At 42.8% G+C, this 26,559-nt stretch overlaps 1 protein-coding gene across 2 annotated transcripts in view; it reads right to left on the bottom strand.

Annotated features, from left to right (window-relative positions):
* ALDH1A2 (aldehyde dehydrogenase 1 family member A2) overlaps positions 1-26,559 on the bottom strand; it is a 135,898-nt gene that overhangs the window by 23,498 nt on the left and 85,841 nt on the right. For both annotated transcript variants that reach the window (XM_034660919.1, XM_034660920.1), the window contains 5 exons: positions 6,109-6,211; positions 4,233-4,417; positions 2,687-2,851; positions 1,838-1,995; positions 1,441-1,515 (listed from right to left, as the gene is read on the bottom strand). In XM_034660919.1, the coding sequence (XP_034516810.1) occupies positions 1,441-1,515; positions 1,838-1,995; positions 2,687-2,851; positions 4,233-4,417; positions 6,109-6,211 (686 nt within the window). The remainder of the gene's footprint in view (positions 1-1,440; positions 1,516-1,837; positions 1,996-2,686; positions 2,852-4,232; positions 4,418-6,108; positions 6,212-26,559) is intronic.

Genomic DNA, 26,559 nt, shown 5'->3' with positions numbered 1-26,559 from the left:
GGGGGGGGTGGGGGGGTGGGAGTGTCAGATCAGGAACACCCGGCTACCATTCACTCTGAATGCCACTCAAAAAATCCATTTATATAGGAAGGCAGGAAATAACGTCCCCTTGAGTGTAGTTTTCCTCTGCTACAGTCCCATTTTTCAGGCCTTTTGCCTCTCAAGAGGACTCTTCCCAGCTCTGATCCCGTCCCTGAAGAGTCCCTGCACCTGGCCTCCCTGCTTCTTTGGCTGGATAGCATGGGAGTCACCGAAACCTATATTCAAACCCCACATTTGTCCCTTACTGGCTGTGCGACCTGGGCCAGCTGCTTGGCTGCGTAAGCCCCAGCTCCCCACCTGAACCACATGGGATGTGATGAGAAGAGTATCTATCCCTTATCATCGTGAAAATCGAATGAGACGACGTTAGGAAAGAAGCTAGCGTAAAGCCATACACCGAGGGGGCATCTGATGAATGACGCCCATCGCTGTTACTGTAAAATCCTCGTGACGGCTCTTCCTCCTCTAGTCTTTGCCGGGACATCCTCTACTTGCCAGAAACCTCAGCCTTAAAACCTCTGGTATCTCCTCAGCTCCCAGAGAACACCTAAGCCCTTTGAGACTGCGTTTAAAACAACCTTCCGGCTTGTGTCTTCGGCAAGCCCCCTCCAGCCATCCTATGTCCAAACCCTGCGGTCCCAGCCTCAGAGAAGCTACAGGGGCCGAGCCGGTGACGGACGTGAAGGGCTTGGGTGTGTGTAAAAACGAATGGCTACCAACATTCTGGCCCCAGAAGCAACGGGAACAGTGGGGTAAATAAGGCAAGTTCTAGAGCTCACAGCTGCAGCAATTTTGCTATGGGGGAATGAAAATAAGCAAGACATCAAGATTTTACGCAAAGCCTCTTCATTTTGGAATGTCAGTTAAGGATTTTAAAATGTTGCGAGGCGAAACAAAACATTTCTGCAGGCCAGCTTTGTCCTTGGGCTGACAGTTGGTGACGTCTGTTTTAAACACCCCAAACTCCCTGACGTTCTGTGTTTGTTGTGCCTTCGTGCCTTTGTTCCTGCTATTCCCTCTACGTGGAAGGACTGGCCCTAAAAAACTGAAACATTATTTGCTCTGTGAAGTCTTCTTTGACCCCAGCAGGCAAAATCAACGGATTGTTTCCTCTGGACTTGGAAGATGTTTGGCCCACTTCTATCAAGAAAGCAGCTCTGATTTCATGACCTAGATGGTACATTAATTTTTATCCATTCCCACATAAGGGAAGGGAGTTGTGTGTGATTCATCTTTGTGACACAGAGTACAGTGTTTTGTTTATAGAAGTAAGTGCTCAACAAAGTATTTGTTTAATGCCTGGACAGACAGAGAATTAAACAAGTGTGGGCATAATCCTCCAGGCTGATATTTGCAATCCCTGTTTCTCTGCGGGCACCAGCAACTTTGGACACTTACATTTCTCTCCCATTTCCAGACATCTTGAATCCCCCGAAGGGGCTCTGGGCATTTAAGGCATTGTAACAATTGATCCTAAGAGAAGAAAACATAGTACCGTTAGTGTGAATCCCTCTTGCACAGAAATAGTCCCATTGGCATAGTATTTCTCTTAATGTTTTATTTTTCGATTCCCTTTTTTGCATATGAAATATTTATAATTTAAAATTTCCTTTGCTCTCCTGACCTAGCCAGTAAGGAGTGTATATCCCTTCTCAGGGGAAGGCTGGTTGCCTTCCGTCTTCCCCAACCCCCCAGAGGATATGCTTATGTCACCCACTTCCCAGAGATTATGAGGCCCCTACACCGCCAGTGGTGTGCATTATGGCCAGAACCATGAGGCTGACTCTCATCTTACCAGACGGTCCCAGCTTGCATTGCAGAAGATACCGTGAGGGCCTTGTTGATGTCATTAGTGAAGACGGCTGCTACAAGTCCAAAGTCTGAGTTATTGGCTCTTTCAATAACTTCATCCATAGTCTTAAACCTCAGAATTTCCTGGACAGGGCCAAAGATCTGCAAGAAAACAGTTTGAGCCAACATGGGGCTGTTGCTCTGCCATCCCCTGACCTGCTTTCCACATTCCAAAGCAAGTGTGCTCTGCCTTCATCATTTAAGGGACATTTAAGTTTAGCAACACAGAACTGTAAAATATCCCAAACTTTGCCAGAACAGGATTACATGAGTCTAACTTTGTTGTTCATTTAATGCCCCCTCTCCTCCACCCTCCCTGGCATCCCCGGATTCCACTGTCTGTACCAACGCTGCCTTCCCCATGATTCCCCAGCCACTGCTCCAGAACTCAGAATGATGATATAGACTGCTGGCCGATGTGCTCCCGGTCCCTCTCCCGCACAAATGTGGGGTGGCTTAGATGCTTGCTCCTTCCTGGAGAACAGCTTAGTAACCCACCTTTGAAGGAACTGACCTGTGGCTAGCGTATTACTAAGGCCAGTGATCGGCTCTTACGACTGTCCTGTTGGCTAATCACAATTTCGGTCGAGGAGCACGTCTCACGCCTCCACCTAGCTTGCTGGCCTTCTGACTTAACATTCCCCTGAAAGCGGGATTTTCACAGCCAAGTGTGTTGCTGTTACACAATGTGTATCAAATATAAAGAGCCAGGACTAGAACCCCATCTACAAGAAACGCTCTGGAAACCCTCCCAAGGAAGGCGTGGCTTCCGTCAGAACCCCGTGTTTGATACCTCCTCCTTGGCAATGCGCATGTCGTCGGTGACGTTGGAAAACACGGTGGGCTCGATGAAAAACCCCTTTCGGCCCAGCCCTTTGCCTCCACATTCCAGCTTGGCACCCTCGGCCACGCCGCTCTGGATGAGTTCCAGGATCTTGTTGTACTGTTTCTTATCAATCTACGAGAGAAATTTCCTAATGACTCCGTGCAAAGTCTTCTAGGAAAAGAGAGAGAAGTGTGTACTCAAGGATCTCTCGCTTGTGATTTTTCCAAAGCTCCATTTTATCAAGTCATGACATATGGAACTGCTGCCATTTAGCCACTTTTCCCCTGAAAAAAATGGTGATTTTGTACGGTTCAAGCAATTATATCGAGAATTCCAATAAATGCACTGCACTGATGAGGACAGTGCCAAATCAGAGGTACCGGATGCAGATTTAGGCAATGTTTCTAAACGATGAGAAACCACCTAATTGATTATTCAGGTTTCTAAATGGGGAAAAACTGACCACTATAAGCAAATGAACAGTTCAGCGAGTTGTACTGATACTGCAAAGATGAAAACAATAGGGTGCTTCAAATCCTACTGGGTTGTATTTTTAATGGAGCACCTATTACACCTTTAGAGGAAAGGGTTAAGCATGAAGAGCAAGGACTAGCTTCCCACGCCATAAAATATGGTTAGTCTTGCCTTCCCCCAAGTTATAGTCATTACTCAGTTACGATGGTAAATGCAAAAATCTAAATTCACTTGAGTTTGGATTACTCGGCTAGAACATCAGTCATCTTTCAAATGGTCCCCACACCGAGGAGATGCTGTTTCTTATCGGGAAGACCCATGCATCAGAGATCCGGATGCAATCTGATCCAAACAGCCTTTAGAAGTTCCCAAACTCTATCTACAGTTTAAGATTCAACCAGAATTCTACCTGGAAATACGCCCTGATGACTGTGGAGAACACGCAGAGCCAAACAGTGCGGACCGCAGGGACGTGCATGGCCTCCCCACCACACTGCGTGAAGCACGCAGTCAGAGGTGACCGTACAGCAGGGGGCACATGGACAGCCCTCTATTTCCTACACATACACAAGCCACAAGTGTCCTCCCCGACGTAGGTCAGGCTGGCAGAGAGATTCCTTAGCCACTGATGAAAGGACGAAGAGCTTCTGGGAAAGGGAGACACCCACTCTCCTTGACTGTGGCTTTGTAGGGATGTCTTGAAGGCCAGTGGCTAGGACTGGGCCTGGGTTCTCGGGCCAGCCTCCATCTTCTCATGCACAGTTCTTTCTTTAGAGCTAAGACACTCCCACTTACCCCCAGAGTTCAGAGTATCCTTGAGGCCACCTTAATCTCTTAATGTTTCAGAGAGAAAAATGTAGAAAGGGAAAAGGAAGCATGAGGAATAAGCAATGTCTCACCAGCTGCATTTCCAGGCATGAGGACGAGAAGGAAGAGTAAGGAGGGAGCGGGAAAAGGACACTGTCTCTGGGGTCCCACTAGAGTGTCCGGTGCTCACCAGGGATTAAGAAAAGCAAGGGAATGTTTCTGATTTCTCTACCTGGGGTCCCTGCTCAGTGGTGGGATCAAAGGGACTGCCCACGATGCGCCTCTTGGCCCGCTCCACACTTCTCCTCACGAACTCCTCATAGATGGACTCCTCCACAAAGATGCGGGAGCCGGCGGTGCAGCACTGGCCTTGGTTGAAGAACACTCCCTGGTGGGCCTGTTCCACAGCGTAATCCACTGCAGGAGAAGACAGCCACGTCCTCAGCTCGGCTCCCCCACGGCGGGCCCGTCTGCGGAGCCACCTCCCCGCCCTCTGCCAGAGCCCCGGTAGAATGCCACCGTCACCGCACCGCGTGTGGGCAAGCGGGCAGCACGGGAAAGCACTGGATTGAGAACACGGCCTAGTTCAAGTTCTAACTAGATCCTGACGTGACTTGCTACGTGACCTTGAACTTGGACAACTTCACTTCTTTGAGTCTCCTCCTCCTTCTGTAAAAAGGGGACCTGGACCACACCATCTAGGACAGGAGTCTCAAACCCCAATATGCCGAGAAGCCAGGCAGATAATGTAGCGGTATGAGTCTGCTGGCCAGGGAAACAATCTGATGGACACTCAGGAGGAAAGCTACTGCATGTGCTGTTGCTATGCGTGAATGCAAGCCCCTGATTACCAGATTTCTGATTTTAAGAAAACAGAAATCAGGATTTTTAATGTACAGTTTTTATTTTTTAAAGTGCTATGTGATGTTTAGACAGGTAAACGTATGTACGTCCTGCACTGGGTCTAGGGACTGCCAACCTCGGAGCTGTGTGTTTAATTAGTACTATGGTGAATTAAACTGTAACAGAAATGGATCTTCTTGAAAGACACCAAGTTTCCTCTACATTTACTGGAATCGTAGAGCAGCATGTAACTTTCAGCTCAGAGCTTATACTTCAGATAGAACTAGCAGACCTGGTGTGTGCTGGCTGCTAGATGCCTGACTGAATCAGCCCCTTGTCAATCAATCAATCAATCAATCAATCAATCGTGTCAATGGAGGGCCTACTCCCCAAGAGAAATTTAGGTTTGACAGTTCTGATCCAACCAGCCTGAAGCTGATGCTGAACTCGTCACACACACCAAGCTGGGGCTGACAGGGGAGCAGTCTGCTTTCTGTTTCCTAACCTCTCCAGTGGTGAAAGGGAAAGCAGCTCTACCGGGTGGGGTGGAAGAGAAAGAGTGATGGAAAGAGATTTGAATTTTCATTTTCTGGAAAGCTTTTCCAAATAGAAGACCACACCTATGCAGCATGGCCTAGAGGGCGCCCTGCCTGGAGACAGGGGGTTTCCTAGGTTACTGCTCCACACCGTAGGGTCCTACCTGCAAGGCGGAAGCACCTCCCAGCTAGGTCCATTCAAACAGAACTGACCAAAGTGTGTCGTCATTCTGGCTCAAAGTCATGGAAGGGGCAGAGGATGGGGGGACTAAACAGAGGAGGGGTTGTGGGTTCGGGAAAATGTTGGCAGGGCTAGCAAACTAGAATTTTTTTTGAGGCTCTGTAAAGCTACCAGAGTTGAGAAGTTTCAGATTTCTTGAATCTAGGCAGAGAGAGGGCACTTCCGGTGTTGAGAGGCTTAGGCCATTGCTCTTTCCACTCCACAGCACGAAGCAGGCCTTCACCTCTTCCACCCTGGTCTGCAGCGCCCAGAGTCAAAGCAGCACGGGGGCGCCTAAAAAACAAGCCCTGTTCAGCTATCACCGGCAAGCGCTCTCCCCCAATACTAAACTAGCTGCCCCTTAGGAGGAAGGGTCCAGGTTCTCCTCCTGGAAGCTGCTTCTTAGCCTCACAGATCTTTTTCTTAGTGTCCTGTCGGAAGTGGAGATACAAAAGAGAGCACTGAGGGGCAGTGTACCGGGACGTGGAGGAGATCTGTGGTTGACTTACAATCAGCATCAGCAAAAATAATATTGGGACTTTTCCCTCCAAGTTCCAGAGTTACTCGCTTCAAGTTGCTTCTTCCAGCTGCTTCTTGGATAAGCTTTCCAACCTGAAAGAAAGGAAATGGAGGGAGATTTTGCACACCTTGCAGCTGAGACGGTCAGTGGCCAAAGCCGACTGTGGGCAACGGTGGGAGGCAGTAGGGATGGCTCCTGCAAGGCAAACCAGCCCCGTGGACGATGCACGAACAGCTCCTGTGGTCAACTTGGCCAACTTGGGTGGGCAAGATACAAGTCTGTTGGGATGCAGTTTAATGTCTGTGCTGAAGGGAGCTGGAAGACTGCTTTAATTTCACGATGGAAAGGGCACTGAAAAGGGGTTTAATCTGGAATCTTAATCGTTGAAAGATTTGTCTAAAGGCAACTGGCAATCAAAATGTGACTAGAGGTTTTCCACTACTGTACTGTGGGTTTTAGCTTTGGACTCTGGTCTCAAAAAAAAAAAAAAAAAAAGCCAAGTGGCTCCACATGAAAGACATGATGAATGTAAAACTCTTCATGGCTTTACAAAACTGCCAGGTATGACTTTAATCACATGGTTCAAAGAAAATATAGATGCTACACCTTTGCCTCTGCCTGGTTCTATAAGACGATTCCAGACAGCTGAGGATCTGTCCATACGTGTGCAATGCCTATTTACTTAGAAGCCACGCAAACGAGAGGCTGGGCTGGAGATAGCATTTACCCCTGTGTAACCTCGTGATTCTAATGAAACTGAAAGTTTCAAAATGGACACAGGGGTGTGCCGCCTACAGCCCCCCTTCGAGGAAGAGCACACTGATTGCCTCAGTGAGTAGAAATGCTGCCAACGCCTTCAGAGTCGGCCTCAGATGAGGAGTGTTCCCTTGCCTAAGAGGACCCTCCCTCCCCCGTGGCCTATCCGCTGGTGGCAGGGATATGAAGACCCTCACTTTCAGCTCACCACAGGACAGCTCCAAAGGACCATCTATGCGCCGCCATGCTGCTTGTTGTTGGCGGAAGCTGCCAGGCTACCCAGCAGTTCGGTTTCCCCTTGTGCCCACTCCCCTTCAGCAGGGATCCCCCGTAAATCCTCTGCATGGCAGACTCCGGCTCAGCCCCTGCTTCCGGGGAACCTGACCTGTAACAGGGTGCTACTCTACTAAGGGGTAGAGGTCACATTATGGAAAACGCCAAGTCCCCATAGAGCCTATATGGGCAGTTTGCTCTTGTTGAGGAAAAATGCGACTTTTGCCTGGAATCCTACCAAAAATAAAATATTTTAAAAGCCTGGAGAAGAGAAATGCTACATTTCAGGCCCCCCCCCTGCCCCTTGCTGAGATCCTCAGGAGGACTAATAACTCCTCAGGCCGTGTAGTCATGGTTGAGAGAAAAAGCTCTGCAGCCTGGAAGTTTTCTGATTTTATCACTTACCAATTGTTTGACCTTGGGAAATTTATTTAACTTGTCTGCACCTCAGTTCCCTCCTCTGTCAAGGGCTAAAAATAGTTATCTACCTCAGAACCCAGTTGTCCTGAGTGAAGGTACTTGGCCCTTAAAACCCAGCCTGGTACACGAAGTACCCAACACGGTAACTACGCGCAGGCAGGGGAAGCCGGGGCCCCTCTTCCTCCTCATTCAATGCAGAGAAATGGAGCTGATTATAAAAGGAGCTAGACCTTCCAAAGCAGGTCTCTCCCACATCCCCCAAACTGCCTATGCATATCATTTGCTTCAGGAAAATACTGGGGAAATGCTCTGACTTCCCTCGGTCTTCATTATTACTCATTCACTGGATCAAATGCTTTTATATTTTTGTTATTACTCTCCCTCATGGCAAAGAAAAAATCTAGAAAATATACTTTCATTCTGAGGAAACCTGTGGGGGAAAGATAGTGATGTCTCTGAAAGAGCTAGAATTAACGTTTCTCAGTTTGCAGGACAACATTAGTTTCCAAGGCATTAAAAAATACTAATACATGGCCCTAAAGATTACTGGGAGGGCATCCGCCCAGCAGCCAGATGGCCCCTCTCCCACCTTGCCAGCTTGTCTTGTCTGTCTTCTACCTCAAGGTAAACTCCCTGGGAAGACAGGCTAACAGAGGCCCTGTTCTCAGGCAGACTGGCTCCCTCTCCTTCAGGAAGAAAATACATGTATACGATGGAAAGGAGAATCTGGCCCTCTGTTCTGGCAAGAGAACAGCAGTCACGTGAAAGTTATGACTGAAGCCTGAGATCTCGAGGGAGAGGGGAAACCTGACACAAGGGCAGCTGGGACAGCAGTGTCATGGGGAGTCCCCAACCAGGCTATCCCCCCATGCCCCTCTGTTCTCCTAAGGAATTCTTGGGTTCTTGGCGCTCTTTGCCCTGAGGAATCCTTATTAACTGATGGTGACTCATCTTAAAGTCCAGGAAGATAAATAGGCAAGTGCTTTCTCAAAAGAGGCAATCACTGGAATTCATGAACTTATAATTAATTATAATAAAAAACCTTATTATTAATTATAATAAAAAACTGGTTTGTTCTGTGTCATTCGCATGTATGAGCTCATCTAAGTCTCTCAAAAGCCCTTCATAATAGATACTATTTCCTTTTAAAGATGACCAAACTTAAAAGCTGGAAGTCAATGGATGGTACCAGGTTACCTGGCAGGCCCCAGGAAGACGGACACCAGGGCACAAGGGTGGGTCACTCCCCCTATGCCCCTCCCTCCCTCTCCACTTTCTGCCCTTTCTGCTTTCCTTTCTGTATTTACTGAGCCCCGGAAGTGTGCCACACACCACACACCACACACCACCAAAACCTTGTCCCTGAACTCCAAACTGATTTCAAAGTGAGTAGGAATATCACACGTCTTGTATATACAAATGATGATCACACACCATTTCTGCCTTCAGACTGACATTAAGAAACAAGCAAGAGCACGGAGAAATCACAGGTTTCATACACAGTAAGACACTGAATAACTGTTTGGAGTTGGTAAAGGGAGTACTGGCCCAGCTGGCATCACATTTCTGTTAGCCCCACTCCCTGACATTCATCAAGAAGCTCTAAGGGTTGGTGTTTTTTGCCACTAGGAATGCTGTCCAGTGATTATTTTCATGGCTACGGTAACTATACAAAAACCTCGCTCAGTCTATAGTCATCAGAGAATACCGAAGAATATTTTTTCCTGTGTCAGTGCTTTGCCAGCCTTTCCTTAGAAACCAAATTTGTGCTAAACATTGCAAGGCAAATCTCAGATGAATAATGCCTTTCCTCTTCATCTTTGGAAGAAGGTCAAGCTGCAGCTCAGCCTCAAGAAACAACTGGATGTGTGAGGCCGCAGAAGAGCCAGTCCCATCTGGAGCGGCCTCAGGACAGGACACTGAGAAAGCCCAGTGTTCACTGATCCCCTTCAATTCAACACATGTTCCTGGTTCTCCTACTTCGTGCCAGGTGCAAGGCTGGCTGCCGTCCTGTACCAGAAGGGCACGCGCAGCTGAGAGGACTGCCTTATAAACCTCGCAGGTGCTCAGTACGTGAAGCTCTGAGGTCCACTTGGAGAAAAACCTAGGTCACATTTCATATTCGAGCTGAGCAGACGGAGTTCAGGTCTGCAGTACTGGGTTGTAAGCCGGAGTCAGGGCACACTGGTCCTCACGCACAGAACTGGACTTTGGAGAATATACTAGTGCTCACGAACTCTCTCTGTGAATGGACAGAGGTTGAATGACCTCGGCAGGCACTCATGATCACTACCAAGAAGGGGAAAGAGATGATGGAAAGGAGAACGGAACGACTCCAGAACAGGAGATTCTTAATAGGGCAAAGAAATGTCTAGAAACAAGGAGCTCAAGTGCGAACTGACTCCGCGTCTGCTTACCAAATATGACAGGTCCTGTGCAAACTAACCTAAAATACTACTTGTACGAACCCCATACAGAGGTTTCCAGAATTACAATCTGTGGAGTTAGACCATTTCAGAAAGAACGAAATACAGGCACCACACAAAGGCCTGGGGTTAACTGGGCCTCCGAAGAAGGGAAGGCGGTGAGCGGCGTTCCTTGGGGAGACGTGCCGCTCGATCAGAAGGCGGAAGAGCATGGAGAGACCGATGTGGCTGCAAGACGCACAGGCCTTGTGAGGGGTTAAGAGTCAAGTCAGTAGGGATGGATTCATAAAACCAAGCCCTATTCTGATAAAACAGGCACCATCTCCTGTCCTATTGCTGACAACCTGGCTAATTATAAGCATATTCACGTTTAGGGACTGCAGTTGGGCCCACGGGAGTCAGAGACCGAGGTGCTCCAGAGTGTGGCGTGGCTCCTAACTCCTACTGCAGTGTGGGAAAGCCACTCAGGCTCCTTGAACCTCTGTTTCTTCACGTGCAGAAAGAAGGCACAAGCCACGCTATTAATGTCAACAGTACTCAAGTTAGTAGGAAGAGTTTATAAAGACACACAGGGCTCCTGGAGCCCCTGCTCGTTCTGAGAGTCTGTCCACAATTCTTTTGCATCCTTCTGGCTTATGGAGCAGAAGGAGCTTTTCATAAAAGTACCCAGCTGCACCAAATGATAGAACAACCTGATTTTCTTTTTTTTTTTTAAGTTTCCCGCACAGAGCTCATTATGAAAGAGTTAGTGTAGTGTTCCTGCCATGTGGTTTCTGAACTTTGCATTCCCTGTAGTCAGGGAATCTGTACTCTGTACCCCAGACAGGCACAAGGGTACGAAGTGGGGCTCCCCCACATAATGGAACTGGGCTAGTTCTCAGCAGGAATGTTGGCCCAGATCAACTCTGACTCCCATCCTCGTTTTGAATAGGCTTCAAGATTGGTATTAGGAGTGTCCCTGGAAGAGCCACAATGGACCAGACCACGTTCACGGCAATGTAGCAGGGGGAGGAAAGGCAATTTGGTGCTTTGCAAGAGAAAGGATTTGTTATACAGGAAAAACAAGAACAAAACAAAACACATGAAAGGCCTTCCCATGCGCTCTTTGCTCTTTAAGGCTGCTGCTCCCTGAACAGAGCTTCTGAAGTTAGGTAAATTTTTTCTTTTTATTAATTACTGAATTGTCCATATTAGCTTAGGTTCTTTCTCAGAAATATTTCTTTTTATTAATTAGTTAATTACACCTATTAATAAGGGTGGAATCTTTCTCAGAGATATGACACATTTAAAAACAAACAAACAAACGTCTCAGTAAACTCGTTGAAATGCCTGCTTTTTGGAATATATTTTCATTTTTTTAAAAGATTTTATTTATTTATTTGACAGAGATAAAGACAGCCAGCGAGAGAGGGAACACAAACAGGGGGAGTGGGGAGGAAGAAGCAGGCTTCCAGCAGAGGAGCCTGATGTGGGGCTCGATCCCATAATGCCGGGATCACGCCCTGAGCGGAAGGCAGACGCTTAATGACTGTGCCACCCAGGCACCCCTATATTTTCATTTCTTAAACCTCGAACAGATTGACTCTATGCTTTTTCCCTCCTCTCCCTTCTTATTTTTCACTGTTGTGCTTACTGGCTGACTATGATGGAAACAGGAATGCTGAAAATATGCATAATTCGATATTTCTTGTCTTTCTGAAATATCTAGAAATAAGAGCCCAAATCAGTCTGTTCAGATTTCCACCAGAAAGTAAAAGGACCAAGATATTTAAGCAGTTCCCTTAATTTCAGTGCAACAGCAATTTCCAAACTTTGTCAACTTCAGATTACGAAAACCAATATGGCCGCTAACTACCAGTCACACCATCGCACAGCTGTCCCTCCAGCCACACGAAACCACTCGCCTCTCCCGGCACATGCCTCTGTCTTTGCACAAGCTGTTTCAACTGCCTAAAATGCCTTTCTTCCCCCTTGCTTCCTGATAAACTCATTTTTCTAGACCTACTTCTGCCACTTCCTCTGTGAAGCTGGTTTTCCAGACCCACCCTCCCTACAGGTCTGATCCTCTGATTCAAAAAAAACTGTCATCCGTTCTTGTTTAATAGCTGTCTTCCAGACCGAATTTGTGAGCAGAGAGACCCTCTGTCTGTCTGTCTGTCTGACATACATATGGAAGATCTGTTGGGCAACTGCACCAGAACATGACACCTGCTTGTGATATGAGGGTTTCAGGGAAACCAGTGAGAGACTGGAATACAGGACGCCTATGTCCAAGGTAGTTTTATTTTGCTACAGCTGCCAGAATAATCTTGGGCTTCCCTGTACTCATCTTTGGCTTAAATTTCCTTTTTAACGAGGGGGATGACTTCACCTACCACTGTCTGCGCAGTTCCTGGGGCGCTTAAAACCTTTTTCTATGTTTGGCCTCCCCCTCCAGAGATTCCGATTGTTTTACTCTGGGTTATTTCAAGAACCTTCAAAGGCATTTCTCCTGCACTTGTCTCTCACCTTGCATCATTCAGTTCTTCTCCTTTCTAGTTGTGCAATGTCGCTGTTTGCTGCGCACATATTCTGTGCTGTTTGTTCTCACAAACATTACTTTATTTCATCTTTAGGCTGTTTCAGTGAGGTGGAATTACGCTCATTTTATAGTTGAAAAAATAAATGTGACTCAGAGAGGTCCAGAAATGACTTGCTCCCGGGCATCTGTGGAGAGGCGGAGCGAGGCCTGGACTCCAAATGCCCGTCCCATGCCTCTGGGTCTTCCTGCCCCACTATAGCTTCTCTCTGCCGTTCCTGCTTCTCTGCTCCAGATGCCCTGCTGGGGATCAGGTCCGCTCTGCTAGGCCAAGAATCCCGACAGCCAAACACACTATCCACAGCTAAGAGGTAACCCAGATCGGCTGTCTGGTGCACTTAGCCACCCTTTCGTTAACTACATAGGACCCTCCTTTGCTATTTCAGATAACTAAAAAAGGCAAGATTTTGATTTTTTTGGTTTGCTTTGATAGGAAGACTCCTGGAGTCCTCAAGTCAACGGTACCACCCACCTCCCTTCCCACTCACCAGGTGAACTAAATAACGGGCGGGGCATCTTGGGACCTGTTCATTAACATAGTGAGCTCCAAGAAGAGGGACCCACTGCAGAATAAATAAACAATCTCGGCTGGCAACCAGAGGTCACAGTAGACTTTTTCTTATTCTGCAGTACTCAAGTTTTGATTTAAGTGTTAAGAAAAGGAAAAAAAGAGAATTTAAAACCTGTATATCCAGTGGCTTTGGGACATCAAACAGTATTAAAGTGCTAGATGGCTTACTCGTGGATTCATACATCCTTAGGAAGAGGCCCATTAGCTTTAAAAAAAAAAAAAGCTAAAACTCTAGCAGGCTGCCTCCCCCACCTACAAAGAGGTGGGGAGGCTACAAGAGAGAGAGCTGCCCCAATTCCTGCCTCCAGCAGCAGCGAGGGCGACCGCCCCGAGTGACATGACATTCTTCCCACTTAGGAAGTGAGAGGAGAACCCCGGCTGCGTGAATTGGAATCAGTGCTAATACAGCTGTTAGCTACAAACATTTGTTTGGCACGGATCAGTCTGGACTCTCCTGTAGTTTGCTTTGATGGTCTCTCTACTATCTTGTTGACTAATGATGAAATCATGGTTTGTTCATCTAACTGAATAAAGAAAACACCACACCAAGCAAAGTGCAAACTGCTTTCCTGTACTTGGTTGAAGATGTTTATTGACTCTGTGCTTATAAGAGCCCTTTAAAATTCACTTATTAAATATTTACACGCATTGCTTATGTATTTAGTTGTAGAAGGAGAAATTAATCCTATCTTTAATCTGAGTAACTGTTTGTTTTTCAAAGGCCTTTTGTTAAAGTAAAATGTGAAGCAACCACGTCAAATAAGCTTCTTGTTACTGCTGCAGACATTCTGTGATGTCCCAGTGAGTCCCCTCTCCTTAGGGTAATCAGACCAGGGGCCATGTTCAAATCTGTATTTAGGTGACATGTTCCCTCTGGAAGAATCTATACAATTTCCCAAGGAGCCTACAAAGTTAAATGACAATAGATGGATATAGAAGTAAAAGAAAAAAAACTGATGAGAGCAAGCTGAAAGTGGGTTTGGGAATTATGGGATCATTTGATTTGCCTGTGAAAATTCTCCACCCACCACCACTCGTAGGGGTAATTATAAGTTGGCCTTCATATTCGAGAAATGCTTCTCCCTCAGGTCTTCTATTGTCTGTCAATGATATCGTTCCAGAGAAGAAACTAAGAGCTACTCCAGAGGCCACAAGAGTGGTTCCTCTCTAAGTGAATGCAAACCTCTCCAGAGACAGAGATATCAAATAGAGACTGGGTAAGAAAAAGCCAGTGAAATTTGCTCTATGCACATGCAATAAGCTAGCTCACTGTTTTGAGTATTCCTAAGAGCAAAACTCTTCACAGGGCCACCTTCCACCTCATTCTCTTTCTCAAATTCTCCCTTCTTTCTCTCTCTCTCTTTAAAGTATCTCCATTGAAAATCTGCCTCTTTGAAGATGACATATTTAGTTTTTAATGTTCTCCCATTAAGATAAAGAATTTCTTATGTTATATAAAGTTACAGTAATAAAAAAAATAGTGTGGTATTGGTGAAGGGACAGACACACGGATCAGTGGAACAGAATAGTATCTAGAAAAAGACCCATACAAATATGGACAACTGCTGTCTGGGAAAGGCACAAAGTCAATTCAGAAGGAAAAAACCTGTCTTTTCAAGAAATAGTGCTGGAACTCTAATTATCAACATTTTTTTTTTTAATGACTTAGTTCCTCACCTTACAACACCCACAAAGCTAAACAAAAACAGATCACAGACCTAAATGTTAGACAACTGATATATTTCTAGAAGGAAACATCTTTGTGATGTTAAGTTAGGCAAAAATTCCTTAGGTGTGACACTGACAGACTGATCCAGAAAATTAAAAAATTAATGAATCAACAAATTGGATGTCATGAAAATTAAGAACTTCTGCTCTGCAAAAGACACTGTTAAGAGAATGAAAAGATAAGCCACAGACTAGGAGAAAAATACTTGCAAAGCACAATGGACTTGTATCCAGAATACACAAAAAAATTTTAAAATTCAACAAAATAAATAAAACAAACACTAATAAAACAGTAAAAAATGGACAAAAATTAAAACACACTTCATTAAAGAAGACACACAGATGACCAACACACAGATGAAAAGATGCTTAACATCACTCATCAGCAGGGAAATGCAAACCAAATCCACCATGAAATATCACCTCACACCTGTCAGAATGGCTAGAATCAAAAGTACTAGAAATAACCAGTGTTGGCAAGGACATGGAGAAAAGTAAACCCTTAGGGACTCTTGGAGGGAATATAAATTGGTGCTACCATTATGAAAAACAGTATGGAAGTTCCTAAAAAAATTAAAGATAGAACTACCCTATGATCCAACAACCCCACTTCTGGGTACTTATCTGAAGAAAACAAAAACATTAATTCGGAAAGATATATCTGCACCCTAATGTTCACTGCAGCATTATTTACTATAGCCAAGATATGGAAAAAAACCCCATGTGTCCATCAATGGATGACTGGATAAAGAAATTGTGGATATAAGTAAACAATGGAATATTATTCAGCCATAAAAAATACTAAATCTTGCCCTCTGTGACAACATGAATGAACCTCAAGGGCATTATCTTAACTGAAATAAATCAGAGAGAGACAAATACTGTATGAGTATTCTTATATGTGGAATCTAAAATAAATATATTTTGTGTGTATGTATACAGACACATATATACATACAAACATATATATATGCATGCCTATCTAGAGAAATATCAGATATTTATATATATTTACATATATAAAACAAGTTTAAACAAAATATATAATTATATTTTATATATTTATATTATATATTCTATATTATTATATTACTATTTTATTTATTATATTACTATATTATATATTATATTATATTGCTATTATATTATTTATATTATATATTATATACATAAAATATATAATTATATATTATATAACAAAAGTATAATTACAAAATGAAATATATTATGTGTGTTTGTGTATATATGTATATATACATATATATATATACATATATATACATATATATATATATGTATATATACATATATATATATATTAAACAAGTTCATAGATACAGAGACCAAACTGGTGGTTGCCAGAGACAGGGGGTGGAGAGTGGGAGAAAAGGGTGAATTGTTTTTGTTTTAGTCTAAATAAACTGAAGTCTTAAAATGGGGCCTAACATAAAAACAGGAAGTACGGGAAACAGCCTGTCTTTCAGGTTCTCCATCTGCAAAGCAGGTGCTTACTCTCTGCCAGGACCACAGCTGTCTGTACGCATGCACTCGGTGTTCCGGCTCCTGTGCTTCAGAAACTAACATTGCAGGGAGGAGGGCCAGAATCCAAAAGTAAAAAATGTGCAATGGAAACACCACATAGAATTAGCTACCTAGATATAATGTACACACACGCACAGGTGACAGGATCCTAAGAATAGGGGGAAAGACCCTCAACGGATGCACCACAATCTAGAAAACGTTTTCATAAAATTTGTTTTTGAAAAACTGAAGGAACTCATTTTCAATGATGCCACGTGGTATGCTACGTTGATCTGTCTCATGATGAGGTGTGGACTTATTACTACCTAATTTCAAACACTGTTAAGGACAATTAATATGTACCATGTCTGATTTCAACTCACGGTCCAGAAGAATCACTTGCAAGGCAGTAACGGAGTAACTGTGTTAACAGGATCTCCCGCAGATGTTGTCTAGTTTAATGCTCACAACCACTTCGTAAAGTAGGTGTCACTCTCCCCATTTCATAGAAAACAGACTCAGAAAGCGAATGAATAATCAGGTGGAATTTGGCATTAATTATATACTTATGAAATAAATTCATAGCAAAATGTTTTCAAATGGGCTTTTATGTTTTAAAAAGCTTTACGGTAATGTGGTGTGTAGTAAAAAGTTCCCAAGCTATATATATATATATATATATTTTTTAAACCACTATGTTGAGATAACACTATACCTTTATTAGAATGGCTAAAGTTAAAAAGACCAACCATACCAAATGCTGGAGAAGATGTAGGGGAGTAGGAAATCTTATACACTGCTGGGAGGAACGCAAGAAGTACAACCACTTTGGAAAATAGTTTGGCAGTTTCTAAACCTACCATATGATCCAGCCATTCCATTTCTAGGCATAAAGGAAATACACACACAACACAGAAGGACAAAGACTTGCACATGAAATGTTTATAGGAACTTTTGATAGTAGTCCCAAAGCAGGAACAACCTAAATGTCCACCAACAGGTGAATGGATGAGCAAAATGTGATATATCCATAAACTGGAATATGACTTAGCAACAAAAAGGAATGAATTACTGAGATACACAACAAGGATGGATTTCAAAATTACTATGTGAGTAAGAACAGCCAGACAGAAGAGTATATACAGTGTGTTTCTATTTATATGAAATTCCAAAAAACACAAACAATCTGTAATGGCACAAGGCAGATCAGTGCCTGGGAATGGGAAGGGAGTGGAGGGAGAGAGGAGAGAGATCACAAAGGGCCAGCAGGAAACTTCCGAGGGCGATGGATGTATTTGCTATCTGAACGTGGTGAGGGATTCACAGGTAGATACGTACCTCAAGACATATCAAATTGTACATATATGTGCAATTTATTGTATATCAATTACACCCCAATAAAACTGTCAATAAAGATACATTAAACAATGAAAGTGTTACTTCGTTAGAGCAATTATGCCTTACATCTGCTTGTTGTCCTTTGCGGACTGTTGATGGGGAAATTATATTGAATCTACTTGACTATTTAAAATATGATTTGATGGTTTTAATTAAAGCCAAATGCATTAGTAATAAATCAATTAAATTTTAAGATAATTTGAGCTTGACAGGGACAGAGAAGTGATGAGAAAAAAAAAAAAAAACTTTACAGGAAAGCCAAAGGTGGTGAAAAGAAAGAACAGATCAGAGGACAAAAGAAGGAATTATGATTAGAACTAGAAAAAGGACAACATGTGAGATAACCGGTCTCAATAAGAACGAAGAACCACACTCACTGGAGAAGTAGCCCAGTTCTCATCTACCTGCATGGACGGTAGAACAGAACCACGGCGCTAAGGGCTCACGGGGCAGGGAATGGAGAGGAGGGTGCTCCGACAGCAGAAGCAGCATGGGCAAGGTCACGGAACCGAAAGGCATGGCACAGGTGGGGCTTTGCAAGCGGTCTGGGAAGGCTGGAGAAAGGGGAAGGCGCAGGGCCAGGTCATGAACCAACCTGTCTATGACCTGGAGGAGTCTGGACATCCAGGTAGAGGTGTCCACTCTGCAGTTAGAAAGCAGAAGTCTACAGCTCAGAAAAGAGGCCAATAATTACAGTGAACTATTTCAAGGAAATATTCTAAATGACATACTATGTTGACTTCCTCATTTATTATTTCTTACTGATAAATTAAAAATTAAACGGACCAATTAAGTTACGCCAGGTGAAAAATCTTTTGCACTGATGGTCTTATAGGACGAAGAGTTGGAGCAGGAAATGGTGGTTAATTTCCAAGTTCGGAAACCAATAGTTATGACTGAAATGAACCTTGTACCTTCTTCCCTTAGGAATGGTGCTTTTATGCAGAGAAGGGCAACAAAATTGCTCGTAAGAAGAAAATCTGACCAGCTAAGCCTGGAGTGTACAATTTTCTATGAATTCATCAGCTGATTCTCTGGGCTTCCTTGAACAGCCTCTGCAGGGGGCATGCAATGATGCCATGGGCTTGCAGCTGTGCTGAGCCTGGGGAACCGTCTGAAGAACAGGCCTGAAGCACAGAAGAACTAGCGAAGAGAGGGAGGAGGAAGCTGATGAAGAACTCGGGTGATCTTAGGCTCTGGGTGCTAGGGGAACCCCAAGGTCATTTATAAAACAAGGAGTGATTTAAGGGCATCTTTATCAGGGCCTGGCACACCGTAGGGAGTCCCAATGTTTACCGGATGAAAGGGGACTCTGTGTTCTAAGATTATCCGAGTCCTCTCTCTTGGGCAGCTGGCAAGCCCATCTGGGCCCTTCGGGGCTCTGGGGCTGCTCCAGGGTCTGGGGAGCAGGAAGGAGAGAAATATCATTAGCAACACACAGACTGAGAAGTGACAGAGGTCTTGCTATGGTCCTGGTTCCGGAGGTGCAGCTTATGGAAACGAGAAAAGTCTTAGCACTTTACAGGTGCACTGTGTGAGTGTGCTTCTTCAGAGAAATATAATCACTGGGGAACTCTGTCCCTGCGGCAATGAGCTCCCCTGTATTCCGTCAGGGTTCTCCCTGATTACCAATACAGTACAGTTCTGTGGTATGTGTGAGGTTTTGGGAAAGTTTGTAAACTTCTAAATAAATACAGCCCTTTTTGCTGTTTCTCTTTGGAGAAATTATGAAGGATGAAGGGAATGCTTTGGACGTGCTTGCACGTGATTTTGAATTCACTTTTTCCCCTTCTGGTGCTTGGAAGAGATACGATCCCTGGAATGAACTTACAGACAGAGCCGACACTGTGAGTGGCAGCTGTCAGTTCACACAAATGTTCTCTCTGGCACAGGTTAGCGAACTCAGAGCTGTAGTTGTTTTCTTCAAAGGGTCTAAGAACATGTTCTGGGGTATGACCCAACCAGTCAAATGCTATATAAACTAGTGATTCTTCAAAGTTAGTGAAGATAAGAATTACTAGAAAAGCTCATTAAAATGAGAATTCCTGGACCTCATTTCCAGTTGTTCTTAGAGGCTCCTGGGTGGTGCCCAGGAATCTGCATTTAAACAAGCCCCTCCGGCCCCCCTTCCCCCAATCCTCGTAGGTGAAGGAGTCCTTGAAGAACTACTGGAAAACATGGTAACCACATTACACGTTGCTGCAAAGAAATTCTCCCTCTCTAGGATTCGGTTCTGGCAAACACAGGCTGTGGGAGGGGTCCCCGCTCTAGGCCATAGTGGAATCATAGGCAAGTTCTTTAATAGGCACCAAGTGTCCTCTTCTAGCATGCTCTCTGAATCAAGTACCCTATCTCACTTAAAGAAAAAAAAAGATTTAAAATCCGTTTATCCAAGGTATGGTGACTGACATAACATAATAAAAAATTATTATAAAAAAATCAAATCAAATCAAATCAGTTTATCCAAGCAAGTACCTGGGCAATCTTTCAAAAAAAGTAAAACAGAGTAGCAAAAACAAACAGAAACACCCCCACATTCATTAGAAGACAAACATATTTGTAAACTATTTATAAAAGCCCTAAAACAAACAAATGGAAGGTAAAACTGCCAGAGGACAGCAGGAATTAGGAGTTATTCACAGGCTGTCTTAATAGATGAAGAAACAAGAGGTCAGAAAGACTAAATAATTTGCCAAAGGTCACACAGCAGGAGATTTGGGATTTGATCCCAGGTTGGTTGAATCCAGCCCCTTTCTATTCTACCCCACTTCCCCAAGCATAAATTGTTTTATACATTTCATTTAGAAATAAATAGGAAACAATGACAGCTAATATTTACTGGGACTTTACTAAGAACCAGGCCCTGTCCTAAACACATTACATATATTAGCTTATTATATCTTCTGATCCATGAATTAGATACCTTCATCCCTTATCTACAGGTAGGCATCTGAGGGCTAGAAGGATAAAATAATTACATGTACTGTGAACAAATTCACCCCACCATAATAGAAGTTGAAATTATGTCTACTTTTCTGATATGGATCTGACATATCTTATTTAATCTCGATTGCCTTTAGTGTGACTTGAAGACTGTGCTTGGAATTTCTTACTGAAAAAGTGATCTCCTCTGTGTTTTTTTTTTTTTTACCTCCCCCCCCCTCCTTGTTTTTTTAAAGAAGCAAAGTGTGGTGTTGTGACGCAGTGTTCTTTCAAACTTTCATTTAGGAAAAAAGTAGTACTTTATTTTCCTTTAAGAGGCTCTCAGTAAAGGATTGAAAGAAATTAACTCAAGCTGAATGACATTAAAGCTCTAAAATTCCTAAACTAACCTAAGATTCTGTGAGGAGGTCTTTGCTATCATGAGACTGACTGGATTCATTACTAACGGTTTGGCTCACTGATTAACTCTGGTTATGATAAGGCACTGGATAGCTTTGCAGATAGAGACTAACCCAGCCTCAGTATAGAGGAGAGTATTTTGATCGAAGGAGTAGAAAGATGATTTATGAGAAATAGGTAAAAGGTAAAGCCTAATATTTTATCTAATTCTGGCACATCTTTGTGTCCTTTGGCTATGAAACACTTCCACTAGAACGCTGGGATTCCTGGTTTAGCAGTCACTGAACATCTGCTGTCCAGTGTTGGTTCACTCCAAGTATTTTGGGCATTAGGAAATCAAACACACACCAACTTCTCGGTATGTCTCAGCTGGCATGATTTAGGTTCTTAGGGCTGGTTTTCCCCCCCATCTCTATAAGGCTTTTCACTTCCAGAAGAGATTAAGGACACACACTGATTTAGCATAAAATCTGTAAGCTCTGCAGCTTTGATGCCAGTTAAACGTAGAGCTGTCTGAAATGACAGAAAATGAAAACTACCTTTGCTTTTGGGAAGCAAACGGTGAAACCTAATCTCTCATTTTACATCCCGGCAAAACATGTATTGAACTTTTTGAAAATGCTGGTCCTTTATATCGGGCTTGGGAAATGGTTCTGAGAACTGAGTGGCTTCCAGTATTCGTTGATTCTCTGCCGGTACTGAGCAACATATTGCTCACAAGGGTCCTTGTGGCTGGAGTTACTGTCCGCCAAGGCCTTTCTGCCCATTGGTCCCCATACACCACCATTTCATTTTCCCCCAAGAGAAGAGGAAGATAGGCTTACATTTCTCCCAGTGTGAATATGAGCAACTGTGGAATTAAGATGGAGAATTATCTTTTTCTTAAATATTGTTATCTTTGAATGAGGTAGTTTTCATTTCAACTTAAATATCTTGATATTTAATGACATGGTGATAGTGTTGTATGGTGGCAGACGGTAGCTACACTTGTGCTGAGCATTGCGTAATCATCACTTTCTAGCTCTGAGATTAAGCTTTTTTCCCCCTCAAATGCAGTCCTCCCTCCTTTATGGGGCTAACAAATATTTATAATGCATGTTGACTACACATCAGATGCTAGTTGAGGTAGTGAGAATAATGCCTAAGATAGACTCCAAAGAGAATGCCACCCCAAAATCTGCATATGTGACCAGCAAGTAAATAAATTTACAACCCTACTGACAGAGATCTATGCAACTTGAGGCAATGAGGACAAGGACAAACTATGATCTACCTGAAATCTAAGAAAGAAATCAAAGAATAGTATCAAAATTAATCAAAAGAGGCCACAGAGGCTCCTGCTTCTAGGTCATAATGGAGTAAGGGCCCTGGACTTGTCTTCCCACTGTAAACAACCAGAAAGAATGTGCAACTGCTTCCTTAAACTGGCCAGCGGGCAGTATGGGACTGTGATCCTAGAGGTGAGAGAAACGCATAAGGGAAGACCTCTTTGCCAAAAGACTTTCTCCACTGCAGCATGGGATGGGGAGACCAAAGTAGAACAGGCTGGTCTCACTAAATTGATGAAAATGATTGGAGTTTCTAGAGGCTGAGGTGGCTAAAAGGTGAGGGGCTTACTACCAAAGGGAGAGAATGAGGTCCAGAAACTGGCATGGGGGTCCCCCTGAGTCTTTGGCTGAATGCTAAGCTGGGACTACATAGGGTGAGACTCCACGAGACTGGATAAAGAACAAAGACCAGGTCATCTGTATGCTGCTAATCCCCGGAGCTCATACAGGGAGGGGAGACCTTTGAGTTTGGACCAACCAGAGTGGAAAGACCTGGTTAAACACCGAGAGCGTGCTGTGGGAGCTCCAGAAGGATCTTAGCAATCTTAGTATATTTTAGTATTTAGTAAAAAATAAACTAGTCCCAACAAAGCTTGAAAGTCAGGGTCAAAAGGGTCAAGCTGTCCTGCAAGTGGCTTAACCATTAGTCAAAAACAAACCAACCCAGCACTCTTTAAAGGAAGACAACAAAATCCACATGGTAACAATCCTTTCCAAAATTAATGGACATGAAAACAAACAAACAAACTTTACATACAATTATACAAAAAACAACTATATATGGGTATGTATGTATCAAACAACTATATATGTGTGTATGTATATATATATATATGTATATATATGTATATATATACACACACTTGAAGAAAATAATCAAACAACTATATATGTGTGTATCTGTGTGTATATATATATATTTAAAGAAAATAAATAAATATATATATTTGAAAAAATAATGGTTGAAGTTTTCCAAATTTGATGAAAACTATAAACTTACAGATCCAGCTGTAATTCATAGATCCAAAAATTTTCAATGAAACTCAATTAGGAAAAAAACAAAGCAAAGAACACTATACCAAAGCACATAAGAATCAAATTAGTGAAAAGAGAATATCTTAAAAGCATCCAGAGAAAAAACATTACGTGCAGTAAAACAAAAATAATGACTGCTAAGTTCTCATCGGAAACAGTGCAAGTCAGGAAACAACAGAATGGCATCTTTATAAAGTAAAATAAAACAAAATAAAAACTGCCAAATCAGAATTCTATATTCAGAAGAAAGTCATAAAAAAAAGAGAAAACAAAATAAAGACATTTACAGACAAAAGCCAAAAGAGTTTGCCACTAACAACCTGCAGTCTAAGAAATGTTTCAAGAAAGACGGGAATACAGGGAAAACGGAATCCAAAAGACACCTGGGTCTACACCAAAAAAAGAAGAGGGCCAGTAATGGCAAGTTTGTGAGTAAATGTAAAATAATTGCTTTCTCACATTAAATTTTTTAAATAGATAGTTGACTTACCAAAAAGAATGTATAATATACACAGGAGTAAATGACAAGGCAACAGCATAAAGGATGGAAAGAAAAGTGGAAGAATTCTGTTGTACGTCCTATATTATATATGAAGTAACAACACTATTTAATGATAGACTGTGATTGAGATGCATATTGTAATTACTAAAGCAGCCACTTTAAAAAGAGGAAGAGCTAATAACCCAAAATAAAAGTTAAAATGGAGTACTCACTTTAACCCAAAAGAAGGCAGAAATGGGAGGAACAAAGGAACAAAAAAACAGATGGGACGAGTAGAAAACAAAAATCAGGATGGGAGATTTACACCCAATCACATCAATAATTCTTTAACATTAAATAACAACAAAAACAACAATAAAAAACCAACACGAGAGAGTACATGTTGCATTACTCCATTTATATAAAATTCTAGCATAAGCAAAAATAGAAAAAGGATCAGTGGTTGCCTGGGGTCAAGGGTATTACCCACAAAAGACATGAAACATCTTTTTAGGGTATGGAAGTGTTCTATATCTTTATTTGGGAAATGATTATATAAGTAATTTTGTGTACATCTGGTATTAGGTATTTTATTGGATGTGCATTATACTTCAATGAAATCTTTTAAAAAGTTGAAAAAAAATGGCAAGACAGAGATTTGAACCCAAGCAGCCCAGAAAAAAAGTGCTTATGTTCTTTTTTTTAAGATTTTATTTATTTATCTGAGAGAGAGAGAGCGCACATAGCAGGGTGTGGGGAGGGGCAGGGGGAGGGAGAAGCAGACCCCCTGAGCTCAAGCTCAGTGTGGACTCCATCCCAGGACCCTGGGGTCACGACCTGAGCCAAAGGCAGATGTGTAACCAGCCCAGGTACCCCTCACTATGCCACTTCTTGTCCAGCCTGAAAGACTGGGTCATACATCAATATAACTTGCCAATACATGATATTGTGACTTCAAAAACCTATGCGACTGACACGTAAACGAAGAGATTTGCATGGTGCTCCTAGATGAGAAGTCAGTCTTGTACAGAAAGCCCTCACTCTCATTTTAGTACAGGCAGATAATGTAACACCAATCAAAATTCCAATGCGAGTTTTGAGGAGGAAGGCAAAGTGTTTAGAAAATCAATTTGAAATTTTATCTGAAAGAATGGGCAAGAATAGCTAAAAAGTCTTGAAAAACCAAATAAGAGGGTGTCTTGCCTGCCGTACAGCAACATCTGTTTTTAAAGATTTATTTATTGGAGAGAGAGAGAGAGCACGAATGGGGGGAATGGCAGGGGGAAAGAGAGGGGAAGCAGAACTGTCCACTGAGTGGGGAGCCCAAGGTGGGGCTGGATCCCACAACCCTGAGATCGTGACCTGAGCTGAAACCAAGAGTCGGACACTAAACCAACTGAGCCACCCAGAGACCCCTATTGCAATACCTTTTAAAGATGCCCTTCAACAGATGACTGGATTAAGAAGTTGTGGTCCATATATACAATGGAATATTACTCAGCTATCAGAAAGAACGAGTTCTCAACATTTGCTGCAACATGGACGGCACTGGAGGAGATAATGCTAAGTGAAATAAGTCAAGCAGAGAAAGACAATTAACATATGCTTTCTCTCATCTATGGAACATAAGAACTAGGAAGATCAGTAGGGGAAGAAAAGGATAAAGAAAGGGGGGGTAATCAGAAGGGGGAATGAAGCATGAGAGACTATGGACTCTGAGAAATAATCTGAGGGCGGGCGTCAGAGGGGAGGGAGGTGGGGGAATGGTATAGGCTGGTGATGGGTAGTAAGGAGGGCACGTATTGCATGGTGCACTGGGTGTTATACGCAACTAATGAATCACGGAGCTTTACATCAAAAACCAGGGATGTACTGTATGGTTACTAACATAATATAATTAAAAAACATTAAAAATAAATAAATAAATAAATACAATCTTAAAAATAAAAGGAAAAAAAAATAAAACCTAGTAATTGAAGCAATCTGATACTAGTGAAAGAACAAATAAAATTGAGAGTCCTAAAACAGAAACATGTATATATGGAAATTTATCACATAAAGTTAATGTTGTATTCGAATTAGCTGCAAAAGGATAGTTTAATAAATGTGGTGTTGGAGTAACTGAACACTCACTTATAAAAAAAATAAACTTAGCATCACTGGTCATCAGGGAAATACAAATCAAAACTACAATGAGATGCCACCTCACACCAGTCAGAATGGCTAAAATCAACCACATAGAAAACAACAGGTGTTGGTGAGGATGTGGAGAAAGGGGAACCCTCCTGCACTGTTGGTGGAAATACAAACTGTTGTAGCCACTCTGGAAAACAGTATGGAGGTTCCTCAAAATGTTAATAATAGAACTACACTACAAGCCAGCAATTTCACTCCTAGGGATTTACCCACAGAATACAAAAATACTGATTTGAAGGGATACATGCACCCCGATGTTTATAGCAACATTATCTGTAATAGCCAAATTATGGAAACAGCCCAAGTGTCCATCAATAGATGAATGGATAAAAAAGATGTGGTGTGTGTGTATATATATATATTATATATATATATAATATATATATA

This window comes from Ailuropoda melanoleuca, chromosome 5 (assembly GCF_002007445.2).
Source record: "Ailuropoda melanoleuca isolate Jingjing chromosome 5, ASM200744v2, whole genome shotgun sequence".
Classification (NCBI taxonomy): domain Eukaryota; kingdom Metazoa; phylum Chordata; class Mammalia; order Carnivora; family Ursidae; genus Ailuropoda; species Ailuropoda melanoleuca.
Note: the sequence above shows the minus strand (reverse complement) of the source record. Positions and strands in the feature narration are given on the sequence as shown.